The sequence below is a fragment of the Channa argus genome, chromosome 11, assembly GCF_033026475.1.
Source record: "Channa argus isolate prfri chromosome 11, Channa argus male v1.0, whole genome shotgun sequence".
Taxonomy (NCBI): domain Eukaryota; kingdom Metazoa; phylum Chordata; class Actinopteri; order Anabantiformes; family Channidae; genus Channa; species Channa argus.
The window spans coordinates 761,513-780,618 of record NC_090207.1 but is presented as its reverse complement, the minus strand read 5'-3'; the positions used below and the strand labels follow the sequence as shown (position 1 = coordinate 780,618).

The 19,106-nt window shown below is 38.9% G+C and overlaps 1 protein-coding gene across 1 annotated transcript; it reads right to left on the bottom strand.

Moving 5' to 3' along the window:
* Positions 1 to 8,939: 8,939 nt before the first annotated feature.
* On the bottom strand, positions 8,940 to 16,216 carry LOC137136355 (DNA excision repair protein ERCC-6-like). Its single transcript, XM_067521638.1, has 3 exons — positions 15,934 to 16,216; positions 14,982 to 15,026; positions 8,940 to 13,586 (listed from the first exon to the last, which is right to left on the bottom strand). The coding sequence occupies exons 1-3, from the start codon at positions 15,987 to 15,989 to the stop codon at positions 9,554 to 9,556; spliced, it is 4,134 nt and encodes a 1,377-aa protein (XP_067377739.1). The 5' UTR covers positions 15,990 to 16,216; the 3' UTR covers positions 8,940 to 9,553.
* Positions 16,217 to 19,106: the final 2,890 nt, after the last annotated feature.

Below are 19,106 nucleotides of genomic sequence, written 5' to 3'. Positions count from 1 at the left end.
GAAATACATAATTGCTTTTGAACCCGCCGCTTCCCCCCCCACCTATTTTTTTCTAGCCTATCAGAGAGTACGCTTTGGTGACGCCACGTGGTTGTCCAATAAGAAAAACAATAGAGTAGAGTGGGCAGGACTTCTAACATGGTCCAACCAATGGGAAGCGTTGAGTCAGGCAGGAAAAACGAGCTGTTCTTCACATAACATCGATGTTTGACGTTTGTCTCCTGGGAATGTCCCTAAGTTTCAGCTTGGAAAGTTGTTTATTTTTTTAGAAAGGGTAAAAAATACACACACAATATGAATAAAAGACAATTTCATAAATTAAAATCCAGAATTTGACTATTAATAAAAGCACAAATTAACAAAATATATGTTATAGTAAAAATATTACTGGGTATTTCCAAACCAGATTATGGAAATCATATTAGGCCCGTGCTTGAGATTCCAGTACAACTGCAACTCACAGTGACAACATGAAATGAAAAACAACCACATAGTTAACTAGAAAAGGCAATTTCCAAGGAAATTACGTGGGAGAGCTGTTAAGTCGCCCGGTACAGGCCGACCGCTCAGAAGCTGCTGAGAGCAGAGGCGTTTGTACGTTCAAAGCCGCAAACGCTGAAGAGAGATGAATACAAACAAAAAGAGAAAGAAGAAGATGACAAGAAAAGGAAAAAATCCAAAATCCCAGGAAAAGTTGAATTCAGAAAAGAAAAAAAGTAGAAAGTAACAATGGAGGAAGTAAATAAGTAAAAAGTTGATATTTAAAGTGTAAAGAAACAGAAAAAGAAGCAAAGTAAAAAGTTGCTATTGAAAGTGTAAAGAAAAAAGTAAGAAGTGAAAAAGCAACAACTTGATTAACAAAAGTGGAAAGAAGTAGTAAGAAACAAAGGAAAAGGTAAATATTCCCAAAGGTAAAAGAAACAAAGAAAGAAGCAAAGTAAAAAAGTTGCTATTAAAGTGTAAATAAAAAAGCTAGAAGTAACTACTTAGAAATGAAGGAACCATTTTAATGCTGAAAAACTGTTGAAAAGAGCTTTTAATTTGAAAGTGTGTTTCCTGTCTGTTTCTGTGTGGTAGTTTGTGTGTCCACTGTAGGGAGACTTCAAAACAAACTCATTTTAGCATTTAAATGCTAAAAAGTGGATAAAATATTATGAAAGGCTTTTATTTTGAAAGGGTATTTCCTGTCTGTGAGGGTGTGTGTCTGTGTGTGTCTCCACTGTGTCTGTTGAGGGAGAAAAACTCAGGTAAAGTGTGTGGACACAGCTCTGAGGCTGATTACATGACGTCATGCAGCTGTGTCCGTTACCATGACAATGACTGCTGCCTGCCTGCTGAGTCATGTGAGCCAAATGCAAAGGCAGGCTGGAAAAGTGCTGAGACTATGCCTCGCAAAATGCTCAAAATATGAAAAAGTATTAGTCCTATCGAAACAATTCAAAAACTGTGAGTGACAAAAGGCTTCAATGAACACACTGATGTACTTTATTTGAAGATACTCCATAAAATGAAGGCGTGGTGGTGATTTTAAAACAGCCCCCCGTTTGTGATTTGATTTGAATTTAAGAACCTCTGTTATAATGGGCTCCAATGGGAGTTTCAGCCGGCACTCTCTCTGCTTCTGGACACTTGGAGAAAGAACCGTCAGTCCTGTCACTATGAGAGTTACATTTACTGAAAGAAGACAAAAATACCTACCTTCTGATGTATAGTTTGTTTATGTAAGATTAAAGTTGACTGAAGGAAAGAAGGAAAAGAAGGAAAAAAGTTGCTAAAAGTGGAAGCTGAAAAGTTAGAGTGCGTGTGATGTCACCCACTCTAGCTGCTCCAACATTCCGCAATACACACTAATGGAAAAGTTGAAAAAGCTCCAAAAGTTGCCTAAAACTAAAACTGCGATTATTCAAAAAGTATAAAAGATAGAAAGAAGCTGATCCACCCAGAAAAAGTTGAAAGGGACTAGACCCGTATAAACTTTAAATGAAGTTTCTACTCCAAAGTATGACGACACAAGAGGCAGATGAAAAGTGGCAAGTTGAAGGGAAATTTTAAGTGCCTTCCATTCATTTTCTATGGGAAAAAAAGTTCATAAAAAGTGAAATATAATAAAAAGTATAAAAGTTATTAATGAGAAAAGTAATACCACCCCTGTCCTAAAAGGGACCTACGTTTAGGAAGTGGAACGAAGTTTCTACGACAAACCGTCTAGGACTAGATAGCAACCGAAAAACGAGCTATAATAATAATAATAATAACTAGAATGGGCATTTCCTGCAGAAAATGCGTGTGATTGCTGAAAGCCAGCCGCTGCACCTGCTGCAGCCATCGCCGAATCTGCAGCTCTGAACGTTGTAGAAGCGACAGGCAACACTGTAACATGTGTAGTTTTTTAGAATATTGAACAACTAGTGAAAGCACATGAAACAATGAAGAAGTTTTCAATTGCTATTCACCAACTGTCCAGCAGATGGCAGCCTGTCCAAAGAAATCAACTGTTGCCATCTTGCCCTCTCAACACTAATGAAGTTCTGAGGATAAAATACCAAAAAAAAAAAAAAACACCCACAATAGCACCCCACAGTGGAGAAACGTTTAACACGCATGTTTAGGGCAGTGTCCTGCACATATTTGTAAAGTTTCATTCAAGTCAGTCATTGCATTAGCTTAAAAAAAAAAGATCAAAACAGTTGCAGTACCGCGAACGGCCGCCAGGTGGCGCACGTGGTAGTACTAAAGGCCCTGTACAATATAGAAGTGAAATCAGAAAGAAAAAAAAAATTTTTTTGAGTTAAAAAACGAGTTAAATAACTGACCACACGGTGGCGCTAGAGAGCCCACACTGTAACATGTGAAGCATTTCATCATGGGGCAGCATGGGTCAAAGTTTCATAACAATATCACCTGTAGTTTCCGAGATACAGCCATGTGAAGATTGCTCTCATAGACGGCAAAAAACAAATCATACAAATATTCATAATAATTATTGTACATCAGCTGTCAGCCCACAGAGTAATACATCAACTCTCCTAACTGTACTTAACATATTACAGTTGGAACCATGTTTCTATCTGTAAGCGTGTAGGACTAGTTGCATGTCAAAACAACTAACATAAACATGCTGGTAACTGACCACACGGTGGCGCTAGAGAGCCCACGATGAAACATATGAAGCACTTCATCATGGGACAGTAGTAATCAAGGTTTCATAACGATATCACGTGTAGTTTAGGAGATATAGCTATGTGAAGATTGCTCCCATAGACGGCAATGCAAAGTAAAAATCATACAAATATTCATAACAATTATTGTACATCAGCTGTCAGCCCACAGAGTAATACATCAACTCTCCTAACTGTACTTGACATATTACAGTTGGAACCATGTTTCTAGCTGTAAGTGTGTAGGACTAGTTGCATGTCAAAAAACGCACATAAACATGTTGATATCTGACCACACGGTGGCGCTATAGAGCCCACGCTGTAACATGTGAAGCACTTCATCATGGGACAGCATCCCACAAAGCTGCATCATGCTACCATGTGTAGTTTTTGAGATATTGCAGTTTAAACATCACTCCCATAGACTTTCCATTCAAAAAAAAATTCATATTAATATTCATAATAATTACAGTACATTAGCTGACAGCACACAATGTAGTGAGCACACCTCTCCCAACCATTGCTTTCAGCAATCACACTAATAATAATAATAATAATAATAAAGAAAAGGATCTCAATAGTGTGAGAGCTGTGCTTACAGCTCTCCCACTAACTAGAATGGGCATTTCCTGCAGAAAATGCGTGTGATTGCTGAAAGCCAGCTGCCGCAGCCGCTGCAGCCATCGCCGAATCTGCAGCTCTGAACGTTGTAGAAGCGACAGGCAACACTGTAGCATGTGTAGTTTTTTAAAATATTGAACAACTAGTGAAAGCACATGAAACAATGAAGAAGTTTTCGATTGCTATTCACCAACTCTCCAGCAGATGGCAGCCTGTCCAAAGAAATCAACTGTTGCCATCTTGCCCTCTCAACACTAATGAAGTTCTAAGGATAAAATACCAAAAAAAAAAAACACCCACAATAGCGCCTCCCAGTGGAGAAACGTTTAACACGCGTGTTCAGGGCAGTATCCTGCACGTACGTGTAAAATTTCATTCAAGTCAGTCATTGCATTAGCTTAAAAAAAAAGATTGAAACAGTCGCAGTACCACGAACGGCCATGTGGTAGTACTAAAGGCCCTGTACAACATAGAAGTGAAATCAGAAAAAAAAAATTTAATTTTTGTAGTTAAAAAACGAGTTAAATAACTGACCACATGGTGGCGCTAGAGAGCCCACACTGTAACATGTGAAGTATTTCATCATGGGGCAGCTTTCCTGAAAGTTTCATAACAATATCACGTGTAGTTTCCGAGATACAGCCATGTGATGATTGCTCTAATAGACGGCAAAAAACAAATCATACAAATATTCATAATAATTATTGTACATCAGCTGTCAGCCCACAGAGTAATGCGTCAACTCTCCTAACTGTACTTAACATATTACAGTTGGAAGCATGTTTCTAGCTGTAAGCGTGTAGGAGTAGTAGCATGTCAAAACAACTAACATAAACATGCTGGTAACTGACCACACGGTGGCGCTAGAGTGCCCACGATGAAACATGTGAAGCACTTCATGATGGGACAGTACTAGACAAAGCAGCATCATGCTACCATGTGTAGTTTTTGAGATATTGCAGTTTAAACATCACTTCCATAGACTTTCCATTCAAAAAAAAATTCATATTAATATTCATAATAATTACAGTACATTAGCTATCAGCACACAGGATAATAGCACACCTCTCCCAACCATGCTTAACATATTACAGTTGGAACCATGTTTGCAGCTTTTACCATTTAGGACTTACAGCACGCCGAAAAACGGGCGGAAGAATACGGAATAATAATAAAAATAATAAAATTAAATACTGGAAACAACAATAGTGTGATTGCTGAAAGCAATCACACTAATAACATCTGAAGCAGCAGATAGAATAGAATATGCTTTATTATCATTGCACATAAAAAGTCCAACGAAACTGTGGGTGCTCTTCTCAAAAACGACAGTGCACTAACATATACTACAATATTAAATAAAAAAAATTTTAAATCACACCTTAGAGTTGTGCAAAGAGTAATAACAGCAGTAATTATGGTGTATGGATTTGTCTATATGATGTGTTCAGTGACTGAATGGGGCAGAACTGTGTGTTAGCCTGCTGATCACCTGAGCTTCAGAGTGTTTTTATGCTTTGCAGCTAAATTAGGGACATCAGTGACATAACAATGCAAAATAAAATATGGAGATATAGCAAGAAAGCATAAATATAAGAACATTTCCAAGTTGTAACAATAATACATATATTATCCTCCAATCAGAATGCGACTTTTAAACTAAGTTATTACAAATGTAGCACAGAGGCTCTAGGACTTTTATTATTACATTAAGAAAAGACAGGGAGATGCTGTAATGCTGAAATCGCAGGCTTTAGATGTTGCCGTGCTTTCTTTGTTTTAAAGCTTCAAATCTAATTTCAGCACAAAGAACAGTGAAAGCCTCAAAGCTTCATAAGGCTTCATGGCTCCAGCACTAAGACTAACACACATTTAGCGCTTTGGTGGACAAGAACAGTGGAAAACAGTTGGCATGGGAAGATCTCCAGTACAAACATAACCTCTATAACCTTTATTGTCATTGCTCACACACAGTTGTACAATGAAATTAGTGATGCAGCTCTAATCAATGCACCTAGTTATATAATAGTAAATATCACATTTTAAGTGAAGTAAGTAAAAATAGTAAAAATAGAAGAAAAGAGAGAAACTCAATAGTCACACACACTTATTGCACTTTGCCATTAGTGTTACAGATTTAAAATTGCTCTTTGAAGTTTAAGTGTCTAATAGCTGATGGATAGAAACTGTTTTTTATTGGGTTTATCCGTCTCCTGACGCTCCTGTACCTCCTGCCTGAGGACAGAAGGTTGAAGAGACCAGGTGGGGTGTGATGGGTCTGACACTATGTTCCTTGCCCAGGTGATGCAGTGGAGGTTGGCGATGTCTTCCAGGGAAGGCAGAGAGCAGCCGATGATGTTCTGTGTGATGTTTTTATCCCTGTCTGCAGGACTTTCCTGCCCACAACACTGTAATGCATCTAATACGCTTTCTATTGTGGAGTCATAGAAAGTCAGCAGTAGTTTGACCTCCAGGTGGTTTTTCTGCAGCAATCTGAGGAAATTAAGTCTCTGTTTAACCTTCTTCATCACTGCCGACGTGTTGATGGTCCATGTTAGGTCACCAGCAATATGAATCCTGAGAAACTTGAAAGAGGAGACTGTTGCAGTCACCATTTATCTGTAGTGGATCAATGTCAAACACCATTGCACCAGTAATTGTTTCAGGCTCCAAAATATAATCCAGAGTTTTATCTCAATGTTTTACCCCTGAATGGAAAGTGTTGACCCAGATATCTCATATAAGAACATCACTTGTGAATACAGTATTACACCACTGACATTTTCATAAAAGATGTGAACATTAAAAACAAAACCAGAAGTCTCATCTCTGCCTCAGTACTGATCTGGGCCTGTGGGCCGTGGGTTCTGATGGTCAAACTCTGTGATGCTCTGGTCACACTCTGTCACACAAACCTGGTTAAAGAAATACAATCAACAATAAAGACATTAAGATACCATTTTTAAAATGTATAATGAACTTGTAATATTTGAAATATTGTAATATTTTTTATATTCATCTTTGTTGGATATTTACTTTTTCGATAGAATTTATGTGATAGATTTATGTGATGATTTATGTATTTTACCAGTTTTGTTGGATTTTTGTCAGATATAAAAAATTTTGCTGAATATATTACCCGTTTTTATAGGATGAGGATATTTTACATGTTTTTCAGCTATTTATGATTTTTACAAAGATTTTCTGAAAAGAAAAATGTTATTAGAATCCACAACACAAAAGAGTGAAAAAAAGCACATCTTTCTAAACTAAGTGCTGTAGTATCATTAAAAGAAGACAAAAGATGTGTAAAATGATTTTGGATGATTTTGAAGTGAGGATGCTCGTTGTCACCCGGACACTCTGTGTGTGAATGTTGGAGTCTGATACAAAGGTTTCTTCTTTTTCTTACCTGCTGTGTCAAACCAACGACAAAACCTTAACACTTCATCTACAGCCGCTAGTTGCAGTTACAGTCTTTACTTCTTTTCTTATCAGATTCAATAGTGTAAAGACAGAGATTGTCATTGTCATACAGGTTGTAAAGCCCTTTCTGGGAAAGTTGTGTTTTGGAAATTCAACTTTACAAAACAAATGTATTTGATTTATTGTGGAATATTTGAGTTTGGAGTATCAGTGGTATAAACATCCTTTATCTAAGTAACTTAAATTGCACTCAAATAATATGTGATGTACAGACATGAGCATTGTAAGTGGTTCCCTGATAAAAGTCTTCTGAATTAGTACATTTACTCGTTTCTGATTTGACGTATTTTACCATGTAATGCATCCTACGTGAAATAGCAAAAGTACTCGGTGCAGAAAAATATCATTGTGGCCATTATGCTACTATACTAAATGAATACTGACACATTCACCATGTTTCTTACGTAGAAACCTTAAAAATATAAGAAAATAATAAGAAAAGCAGCACATTTGAGAAGCTGGAACATGAATTACATTCACCCTCATTAGTTGTGAAAATGCCATTTCATTTTTGTTATAGATGAATCTACTAGTTCTGTCCTGTATGTATTTACTGTTGACCAGTGTAATTTATGACCTATGACATCAGGTTATAAAGCTGAGGTTTTATAACGTACAACATTACAGCCTCATATTGTTTAGAATTACATGTTATGTAAAAAAATCCTAATTTGAAAAGTAATTAATGAAGTTTTAATGAAGTAGAAGTACGACGTGGCATGAAAAGTACAGTATCACAACCCTGAACATGAGCACAGTACTTGAGTAAATGCACTAATACAGTATTTGCATTTCTGATAACTTTAATTACTCTGCTCACCATTGATTACATCCCATCATTGACTCGTTAGACTTTTATAGTGAACCTCATGTCAGAAATCCTAGTAACAACCCAGAATCCATGTCTTGCTTTTTCTGAAAAACATAACGTGGTCACCGTTTCTTTATTGAGATGATTTGTTTTTTCTGTTAAGTATCACTTTAATCTCCAGAAACATGTTACTGTGATTATTGAAGGAAACTATGCACATTTTCATTCGTTTTTCACAAAGAACAAACTGAGCATTTAACAACTAAACATAGCATTTATTACATTTTTTTAAACACAAAAACATGACACAGGCTTTTAAAATCAGCATTACACAAATCAAAAACGCCATATTCTGAAAATCTTTGTGTTGTGAGGGTTACACTGTTACTGAGCACTGCAGCACTGTTCTTTACAGGGTTTGATGATAACAGTAAAATAAGTGAAAAATCAATTGATAATTAATTGATAATTAGATACTTTTTAAAATTTCACTAGGGGATTTGACTGTAGAAATAAAATATTAATTCTGTCATAATTTGTATTTTTCAACAAATCTCAAGCACAAGCTCAAACTTCAAGTGTTAGGTGGCTCGTCATGAAATTCCAAAAACAGCAGCAGAGATTAGTTTGATCATTTTCTAAGTGACATTTCTAGGTTTTTTTTTTTTTACATTCTGCATTTTGTAAATTTGAGAATCTGGGGATTTTTTCGGGATCATTCTGGTAAAAACAAAACCAGACAACAACAAACCAAAACAGTCCACATGGTGGCATAACTTCGAGCTTTAGAAAATAGTTTCAGTTCTTTCTGGTGTTTCATAGACTACAACCAATCAAGGAATGAGAAGCAGAGAATGAAAACGTAATTTGCAGGTGTAATTTTATGCACTGACATCAACATGTCAACAATTGTTTTATTCTTCATTTCCCACAAAACTGTGGTGAATATGTGAACTTAATACATGCTCAACACAAACACACTGTCAGGAGCAACAATTCCACAGAGCTGCCAGCTGATCGGAGACGTACTGACAAGCTTCAGTGTAGGGAGATGGGCAACAATATAGATTTTTATCTAACTTTGTTATATTACTGTACATTGAATATTTTTATTTAAAAAAAATGAATGAAAGACTAGAATATGACATCACATATCGTTATGCTTATAATTCACCCACGTCTCGTTTTTCTGACAGTCAAAACCCAAATATTCCTTTTAAGATTTTTAGATTTTTTTCCCTGGTAAAAAAAAACCTCAGGCCCCATTTGACAATAGCTAAAGCTCCTACAGTAACATGAGGTACAACTATAAACATTAGCCAGATAACAGATAACACAGTCACCTGGGTCAAATGGAAACAAAGCTAAAACATTTTCTCTTGCAGACATGCATTGCAGTCATTTATGTTCTATTATTAATATCACTTGTCCGCTGATTTCAGCAATTACACGTTTTATTTTCCGTTGCAGGGCTGCTTTACCTTCTCTGGCTCAGCTGCCTGTACAGCTGGATGATCATGAGCTGAATTGCAGGATCCCCAGGTTTGATGTCGATAGCCCTCAGAAAGAAACTCAAGGCATCGTCCAAACTTCCTTTGTCATAACACTCTCTCCCTCTGCTGACCAGCAACTCGTAGCTCTCAGGTGCAGAGTCCACAGGGCTCTGGTCCATCCTCTCAGATGTCACCCGTTCAGGTTTATTGGTTGATAACTCAAGGTTCCTGCTCATTTCCTCGCCAGACTCATTCTCCTCCTCAACCTTGTCCTCTTCTACCTCCTCCTCCTCCTCTGTGTTTGTCTCTCCAGTGATCTCCTCCTGCTGCAGCTCTTCATCAGTTGAACCAAAAATGTTCTTCTCTTCTACCTCCTGCTTCCCCTCTGTGTTTGATGTCTCTCCAGCCCTCTCCTCCTCCTCCTCCTCCTCGTCCTCCTCCTCCGTGTTTGTCTCTCTGGCCATCTCCTCCAGCTGAAGCTCATCATCAGTTGAACCAATAATCTCCTCCTCTCCCTCTGTGTTTAATGTCTCTCCAACAATCTCCTCTTCCTCAGCAGCTTCATCCTCCTCCTCAGCAGCTTCATCTTCCTCGTCAGCAGCTTCATCCCCATCCTCAGCAGCTTCATCCTCCTCCCCCTCTTCAGCATGTTTCTCTGAAAAGTCACTATCATTACTGCTTTCATCATCATCATCAGCCATGTCCTGGTTATTGGTGTTAAGGTCTTCGATGAGGGACTGGAGTAGTGAACGGCGTGAGGCCACAGAGCTGTTTCCTCTGAACCTCTCGCTTGACCTGAGTGGGGTTGAAACACTGGGTACTGATTTAGGTGTGGAGGCTACAAGCTGCTGGAAGGCATCATCAAGTTGACTCTTCATCAACTGCTGCCTCTCATCAACACAGTCATCTCCTTCTTCTTCACTGTCATAAATCACTGCAGCTCTTTTCCTCTTGGCAACTACAATGGAATCTTGTGATGTGTCCATTTCAGAGGCATCACCATTGCTTAGGCTTTGCCTGAATTCTTCTTTAAGGTGCATTTTAGAAAGAGATTTATTCACGTCAAAACTCCCCTCCATCTGTAGTTGTGAAAGCAACTGCCTCTGCTCAGCTTCGGTCTCTTGGCCATCCTGAACATCATGGTCTGAGAACATGTCACTGTCCTCCAGCTGGAGATTGAAGTTACCTTCTAATGATTCAACCGAACCACTGTCCATTTTCAAGCTTAAATTAGATGCTTGCAACAGAGACAGTCTTTTGTTTTGCAGTGGTGTAATAAGGGGATGGCTTAAGTCCATTTTAGACTCTTTGTATTCTGAGTGTGTGTTTAGTTGTTGTTTATTGTCATCAACCGATGTAATGTATATGGGGCTGCCCTCACCTGCTGAAGCAACATCAGTCTCTGACATCACTGACTGGCCCACTAGTTCCTGAACAGAAAGATCTGCAGAATGTGCAACCTCAGTGATCATGGACTGCTCTGTTTGTTGCTGAATGGAGGTTTCTGCAGCATCTCCAGCCTCTGACACAACTACTGACTCTTCAATCATCTCCTGTAAAGAAGTATCTTCTGCTTCTAAATAGCTCCTTTCCTGCTTGATCAGTTGGGGTTTGGGGGAATCCAGGATCAGGTTTGGCCTTTCAGGCTTATCCTGCTTCACTTCTACAGGTTGATCCTCTCTCATACAGTCATCTGCAATTAGATCAATAACTTGGTTACTTGAATACTGTTGGCTGTTATCCTTGCCAAAGCTCGAGTTGTCCATCTCTACCAAAACAGGTGAACCATTTAAATTGCTGTCATGTTGTGGATATGAAGGGCTTGGTTTTGCATTTCTGAGGTTTTTCTCCTGAGACAGTTCTCTGTTGCAGTCTACTGGTGGTCTGAGCCAGGCTGGTTCAGTGCTCAGAGCCAGGCTTTCTGCCAGCTGCAATTGCAACTCTGACTCTGCCTTCATCAACTCCTGAGCCTTTTGGACCCTGCCTTCAATGTACTGGTGCTCCTCCTGGTCCTCTGGATCCTCGTCATGATTAACATTCAGGGAGAACATGAGGTCATGGTCAGAGATTCCAAACATCTCCATCGTGTGCAGGTGAGCAATATGTTCGTCCAGTTCAGGGTCTGATCGCCTGTACCTGGAGTGTAAGGCCTGGAGCTGCAGCTGTGTGGAAGAGGACCGGGTTTCCTCCAGAATGAAGAGCTCCTTCAGCTCCTGCTTGCTGAAGTACCGAAATGGGTTCTTCTTGTCCCCAGTATTCTGTCTGATGAGGGAGTCTTTAAAAACCTGCCGTCTATAGATCTTCTCCTCCACGGTGCCGCAGGTGATCAGCCTGTAAATGATGACGTTTTCAGTCTGGCCGATGCGGTACGCCCTGTCCACAGCCTGAGCGTCTGTTGCTGGGTTCCAGCTTGGATCGTAGATGACTACTCTGTTTGCTGCCGTCAGGGTGAGGCCAACTCCACCAACCTGTGTGGTCAGGAGGAAGACAGAGTAACGTTCATCTTTCTGGAACAAAGTGATGAGCCGCTCCCTCTCTGCAAGCTGTGTTACTGTGCCATCCAGTCTCAATACTTTGAAGCCTCTGTTGCCCAGGATGCGTTCAATAATGTCAAGCACCTTCCTGTAATGAGCAAAGACAAGCGTGCGGTGGCCTTCTTGCCTGAGCCTTTCAAGAAGTGCAACAAGAAAAACAAGCTTCCCAGACTCAGATATGAGGGTCTCATCAGGGGTGTTAGCAATGCTGTTATTGTCAATACACACATCGTCATTCTGCTGGTTCTCAGCTGTAGTCTCATCCAAACCTAACTTGGCCATGGCTCCAGCAGAGAGCAGCCTCGGGTGGTCGCAAAGCTTTTTCAGAATGGTCAATTCCGCCAGCGGTGATCGGGTTGTCATGAGGAGCTCCTTGACGTGGTCCAGTGAAATGAACTGTCTATAAATATCCTCCTGGATGGCGCTCAGGTAAGTCCAGACAATCAGGTCGTTCTTCCTCGTCAGTGTGGGCATGGTTGCTCCCGAGTTCTTTTGGTGATTTGGAATTTCCTTGTTGTTAGACTGCTCCTCTTTCATTTTGCTTTTCTGCACTTCTGACTTGGTCCTGCGGAGGAAATAGGGTTTTATTATGGTCATTAGGTTCTCAGACATGCGACAACCCAAAGCCTTTTCCCCTGGAGTGGCATCCTTTTCTCTGGCACGAGTGATGGGGTTCTCATACTCCGTTTTGAAGGTTTTAGCTGTGCCGAGGAGGGTGCCCTGGCAGGCAAAGTCAAATAGGGCCCACATTTCTCTCAGGTTATTCTGGACTGGAGTTCCTGTGAGAAGAACTCTGTTTTTTGAAGGTATAGCATAGGCACTTTTGGCTGTTTTGGTAGATGCACTTTTTATCTTGTGTGCCTCATCCAGGATCATGTAATCCCAGGTGAACTCTTTGCCATGATATGATGCCAATTGCTGCCAGTTGTTTATAAGCATAGTGTACGTCGTGATGATGACACCATTCCTCCTCTGAACTTTCTCCAAATTCCTAGCCCTCTCTGATTTGCTGGTACCGTGAAACTCCTTGACCCTCATGCCGGGAGTCCACTTGGCAAACTCCTTGGTCCAGTTTGTGATGAGAGAAGTTGGCAAGACAAGCAGTGTGTGTTTAACCTGCTCATTATCATACATCCCAGACAGGAAGGAGATCACCTGGATGGTTTTACCAAGGCCCATGTCATCTGCCAAGATCCCACCTTTACGACCGTCTCTGTAGAGACTGTACAGAAAGGCCACTCCGTCTCTCTGGTAGTCATAAAGCTTGTCATGTAATTCCTTGAAAAGCATTAAGCCGCTGTTGTTGACGTTGACAAACTCTTCATCTTCCTCTTCAGAGTCATTCTCAGCGAGAAGTTCTTCAAGTTTTTTTATCCTGCTTTCAAGTTTTTGACTCCGGTGAATTTTGTAAGCCAGTTTGAATAAGTCCAGTGCTTTGTGCATGTCACCTTTTCTGGCAACATCTTTACCATCTTGAATGAATCTGAAATAAACAAAAGACAAAATATCAAAGGGCTGAATAAACAAGACAATGCAACTGTAAACTATTGCTAGTGGTTAATTTTCAATTGCTTGATTTATTCAAACTAACAAAATAAACCAGTGAGTTTACTTACAATCATGACAAAGAAAACCATCAACTCTTCACATACCAGAAGCTTGAATGTTGATTCTGTGATTGTATAAACTGCCAATGACCCCAAGATGTCACCTTGATAAAACCAAGAAAGCTAATGGTGCTTGTCAAATGTACTATAGTACATTAGAGAAGAGTTGAACTGAGTCTATTAATCGAATTTGCTTCGTGACCTACATGTACCTGTGTGCATTTTTTAAAAGTTTGTAAGAAAATCACATAACATTGTAGTAATTCAGACCAAGTATTTTTGAGTGGTTCCAAGTTCCACAAATGTCACTGTATGTTTTTAGTTTTAAGGACTAAAAGGATTCATCTGCCCACAACTAGTGTTTAATGAAATGTTACACATTTCTATTTATTACAATTTAATGACTTCGATGTTCTAACAATTGTACCAAAGGCTACTTTATATATTTGATGTCCACTCAGAGTATAGCATGTGCATATAAATAAGAATGTCATGCAATCAAATATAAATAATGCCTACAGGGGTGATTCCCATTTTTCAAAACACTGAACCATTTTCTGAATCAATAGCTTCAACTGGTTCAAAGAGTCAGAAGGCATCGATTCTTCCATCTCTACTTAACAGCTATTGTAACAAAGTTCCCCTTTTCCGTCATTCTACAATATAAATATAGTAGAAAAAAGTAGCATTAATTTGCTTGAAATCACTGGTAACTATTTGATTACTGCTGCTGTCTTCTGGGTTTGCTTGGCTTCAGACTTGTGTTTAAGCACATGTCACTGATTTTATGTTGTCATTTCTGTGCAGAATTAGATGTTTGCACCATCTCCAATTTGAAATTGACAGAACACACCGACTACAGGGTCAGTAGTTTGATTCTCTTTTCCTTCCTGGACCAGACACTGAAGCCCCTATAGGTGACACTATAGGGGCTTCAGTGTCTGGTCCATCTATGTGGAGCTGTTTAACAACAACAATTTCTCCAACCTAAAGCAAAACTCCAGACCCTCCAGCATTGGACTACATGCTGATTGTATTTATTTTAAATGTGATCCATGAGCTGAACAAGAAAAACTCATGTCCACAATGAATAAATGTTAGAAATCTTTATCATGGCACTTTTCTTTCTGACAAAATTGACTTTTGGGTCCCAGATGCTACTTTTCTTTCATTCTGAGCTTTGTCAAACTAAGTCAGAGTGGAAGGTTATTTAATCTCAGCTTGTGAAACCAGAGAACACAACAACAGTGTCTTTAATCTCTTACAGTTACCTGTGGTAGGTTTCCATTTTGTCGTCTGTATCCATGGACAAAGACCTGTTGAGACAAACACTGTGTTTTACAAGCACAGACAAGACTTGGTAACTAGCGGTTTATAATCTCACCATAATTAATGCTGTAATACTTGATATGACAGCTAATTTCTTACCACAGCCAGTGGTGTATAGTAACTAAGTGTCAGCACATAAAGTGGTTAAAATCAGTTCCACCTTTACAAGCTGCTGGTTTTGTTCCACGTCACATTTGTTCTATAGCATCACTGATTTTCAGCTTTAGTTTCTTATTCATCACTAGAACAACATTTGTCATATGTTTCACCTTTGACACTTTGCAGTTTACAGCACAAATATAAAATCAGTTGACAATGTTTTCTCTTGCTAAAAGGTCTCATGTCTTTTATATGCAGCTTCCGACATTTGCACTTTTTATTGTTACTAACTAACAGGTCAGTTAGTGACTAGAAGAGATGAAACGAATGTTGATGGTTTTTTACTGGTCAGAAATCAGCTTTGTGAAGTGGTTTTCTCCCATTTCAGGTTTCTGCAGAAAACTGTTAGGAGGCAAATGTGTAACAACTGTGGACCAGACTAGAACATTCCTGTGATGACAGATCAGTCAGTACTGCTGCTTTTAGGCTTAAAGTACATTTTACCATCTTTTAACTACAGAGGTCACATAACGTTAAACGGAGTGAAATATAGTTTCACTTTGAAATGTAGCATATGCACATACATCAAATACTCAAGTTAAACACCAATAACTTAAAGTTTTCACATCCGTGATCACGAAGACAGAACACTAACACATTTACGGCGGTGTCTTTGTCTCGAAAACTATTTCCAGACACGAATCAACAGCACATCGCCGTTAGCAGGAACGTAGCTTCATGTTCCTCCCTGTGAACCTGATGGTCAACACGGGCATTAGCGTTACATTTACTTACTTCTCCAATTTCTCAGAAATCCCAGCAACTTCGCCATTACGGTGAGAAACGTCCATTTCGATAAAGTCAAGTTTTTACCGACACGAACGAGGAAACAAAGCCCGGTGAGGACCTTATTTTTGATCAAGCGGCTGTGTGATTGTACTTCATGAGAAGTTCATCCGGCAGCTTCCCCCCCGCCAATTTTTGTCGAGCCTATCAGAGAGCACGCTTCAGTAAAAACGACAAGACGCTCCAATAAGAAAATCAATAGCGTAATGTGAGCGGAACTTCCAACACGGTCCAACCAATGGGAAGCGTTGAGCGGGGAACGAAGGCGGAAGACGGTCTTTGAATTAAATGTTTACATTACACATAAACGTTGGACGTTTTCCTCCTGGGAATGTCCCTAAGTTTCAGCTTTGTTTGGAAAGTTCTTTAATTTTCCAGAAATTCCCAAGGTTTCCTGAGAACATACATTTTAATATACCAAATGGGAATAATAGACAATTTCATCCACCAGACATTGACCGTTGGTAAAAGCTCGAACTAACAAAATATTTGTTATATTAGAAATATTACTGGGTATCTCCAAACTATAATATGGAAATAATATTAAGTTTACGCAGGGCTGTAACAATACATAAATAAATAAATAAAATTTCAGTTCTAATGCAACCCAACCCAACAACATTCCTTACAGGCGTAAAAAAGCTGTACATTTATTATATTAATTTTATAGTTGTTTTGTTTGATTTTAAGCAGAGGTTAGTGTTTTTTGCCAGAAAGAAAATCTAATCAAATCAGCTTTCCGGAGAAATCTGTGCATGTCTGAGTGTGCAGGAGCTGGATCAAATTGAAGAAAAAAAATTCTGACAGATTCAATATAGTAAGAAAGCATAAATATGAGAATATTACCAAGTTGTATTGTTTAATATTTATATACTAATATTATTACTTGACACAATTAAGTAATACTTTTTATAAAAGTATAATTTGATAAATATCATTCTCCAATAAGAATTTTCTAATACACATATCAACCACGAAAGTAAATTATTACAAATGTAATGAAAACACAGAGCCTCTAGGACTTTTACTACTGTTGTTATCACACAGGAGAAAAAATTAACTCAGGGAGGTGACGTTTCAGTTTCAAGCTTTAAGGGCTGCTTTCACTTTTAGAAGCCACCAGATGTCGCTGGTGGCTAAACATTCATTGTTTTAAATCTTCAGATCAATTTTCAGCACAGCTAGAGTGAAACCTTTAGAGCTTCATGAGGCTTTAAGGAATGGTTCAAGAGCATAATTATTGCATGCAATTTTAGTGGTTTGTAGTTAAAAGATAAAAAATTAGAAAAAAGATGGATAAATTCAGAGTAATGGCGCCTTCTCCAGCGCATAGACTTGAGCGGCAAAAACCAGAACTCTCTTCTCCACCTCAGCATTGATCTGGACCTGTGAGGCTCGTGGGTTCTGACGGACAAACTCTGCGATGCTCTGGATACACTCTCTCTGAGGAAACACAAAATCAACCTGGTTAAAAGTACAATCAACAATAAATATATTTTATTTATAATTGTTAAAAGGTATAATGAATTACTTTCTGAAATACTAATAAAATAATATTTGTTTTGTTATTTTTGTTAAATATTTACTTTTTGATATTTTAAGAAGTTTTGTTATATATATATTTCAGATATTTTTGACTTCTATTTGACTTCTTTAGATATTTTACCACATTTTGTTAGATTCTTATATTTTGGGGATTTGATATTTCGATACTTTTGTTGGGGTTACTAACTTGAATATAATATTTATGAGATGTTGTAATTATTTGCTAATTACTCCTATTTTATAGAATAAGGATGTTTTTCATGGTATTTCTAAAATGGTTTCTGGAAAAAGGAAATAGATATTACTATCAACAATTAAAAAACAGTGACAGAAATGTATTTCCATGAATTACTGTTGTGCTGATCATTTCAGTACCTTGTAAGCGTCCACTTTGTCCTGACCTGTGATCCTGTTCAGCAGCTCTCTGCCGACCTGTATCCCTGTCACCGCTGCTAAGACCCTCCGGTTCTCCTCGGTTTCAGAGGTCAACCAGCGTAGGAACGCCATCTGAAACAAGGAACACATTGTAAAAAAAGATCATTATAGTGAGTTTGCATATTTTAATTACGACTCATTTAATCTTGACAGAATTTTACAAACTATAAACTAAGACTTTTAAGGACTGATTTGCTTCCTTGGAAGATAAAGATTTGTTCTCTGAAGGGGTCTGACCTCATTTGACAACGAGACAATTTTACGAGAAAAAACACACATGGTTTCAGTCTGAATCAGCTTGTGTCACAGATGGGTTTACTGGATGAACCTGGGCACAGGCCCAGGAGCTCAACAAGTCAGTCAGCCCCTAAACCAGTTTCTGTATTATACTATGTAACTTGTTTTGGACACCATCAGACCAAGGAAATTTTCATCAAGGAAAATATAGACAGGTGGGCTAGATTGCTCTGGAAAACAGAGGAATGAAGCTTAGCCACAGTAAGACAGAAAACATGTGTGTGAATGAGAGGGACCCAGGTGGAACAGTGAGGTTACAGGGAGCAGAGGTGAAGAAGGTGCAGGACTTTAAGTACTTAGGGTCAATGGTTCAGAACAACGGAGAATGTGGAAAAGAGGTGAAGAGGTGAGTGCAAACAGGTTGGAACGGGTGGAGAAAAGTGTCAGGTGTGTTGTGTGATAAAAGTGTATCAGCAAGAATGAAAGGAAAGATGTTCAAGACGGTGGTGAGACCAGAGATGTTGTTCGGCTTAGAGACAGTGGCACTGAAGAAAAGACAGGAGGCAGAGCTGGAGGTAGCAGAGCTTAAGATGTTGAGGTTCTCTTTGGGAGGGACGAGGATGGACAGGATCAGGAATGAGGACATCAGAGGGACAGCTCATGTTAGATGTGTTGGAGATAAAGTCAGAGAGGCCAGTTTGAGGTGGAAAGCGAACAGCTCAAAGGAAACGAAGAAGAAAGAAAAGCAACACTATCCTTTTGTATTTTAAGTGAGCTTCTAAGTGCATTTCTTTAAACACTAATGTTGTATAATCCGTTTCGGGGTTTTCTCTTACCTGCTGTAGCAACTGAGCGTTTGTCATTTCTCCCCCTGACATGACTGAAAAACAGACAAATTAACGACA

What these genes read in the sequence shown, in the direction of transcription:
- LOC137136355 (XM_067521638.1), bottom strand. Translation starts at nt 15,989, where the DNA reads ATGGACGTTTCTCACCGTAATGGCGAAGTTGCTGGGATTTCTGAGAAA. An exon ending in ATTTCTGAGAAATTGGAGAA is followed by an intron (nt 15,027 to 15,933) that starts GTAAGTAAATGT and finishes TTGTCTCAACAG; the next exon opens with GTCTTTGTCCATGGATACAG. An exon ending in AAAATGGAAACCTACCACAG is followed by an intron (nt 13,587 to 14,981) that starts GTAACTGTAAGA and finishes TGTTTATTTCAG; the next exon opens with ATTCATTCAAGATGGTAAAG.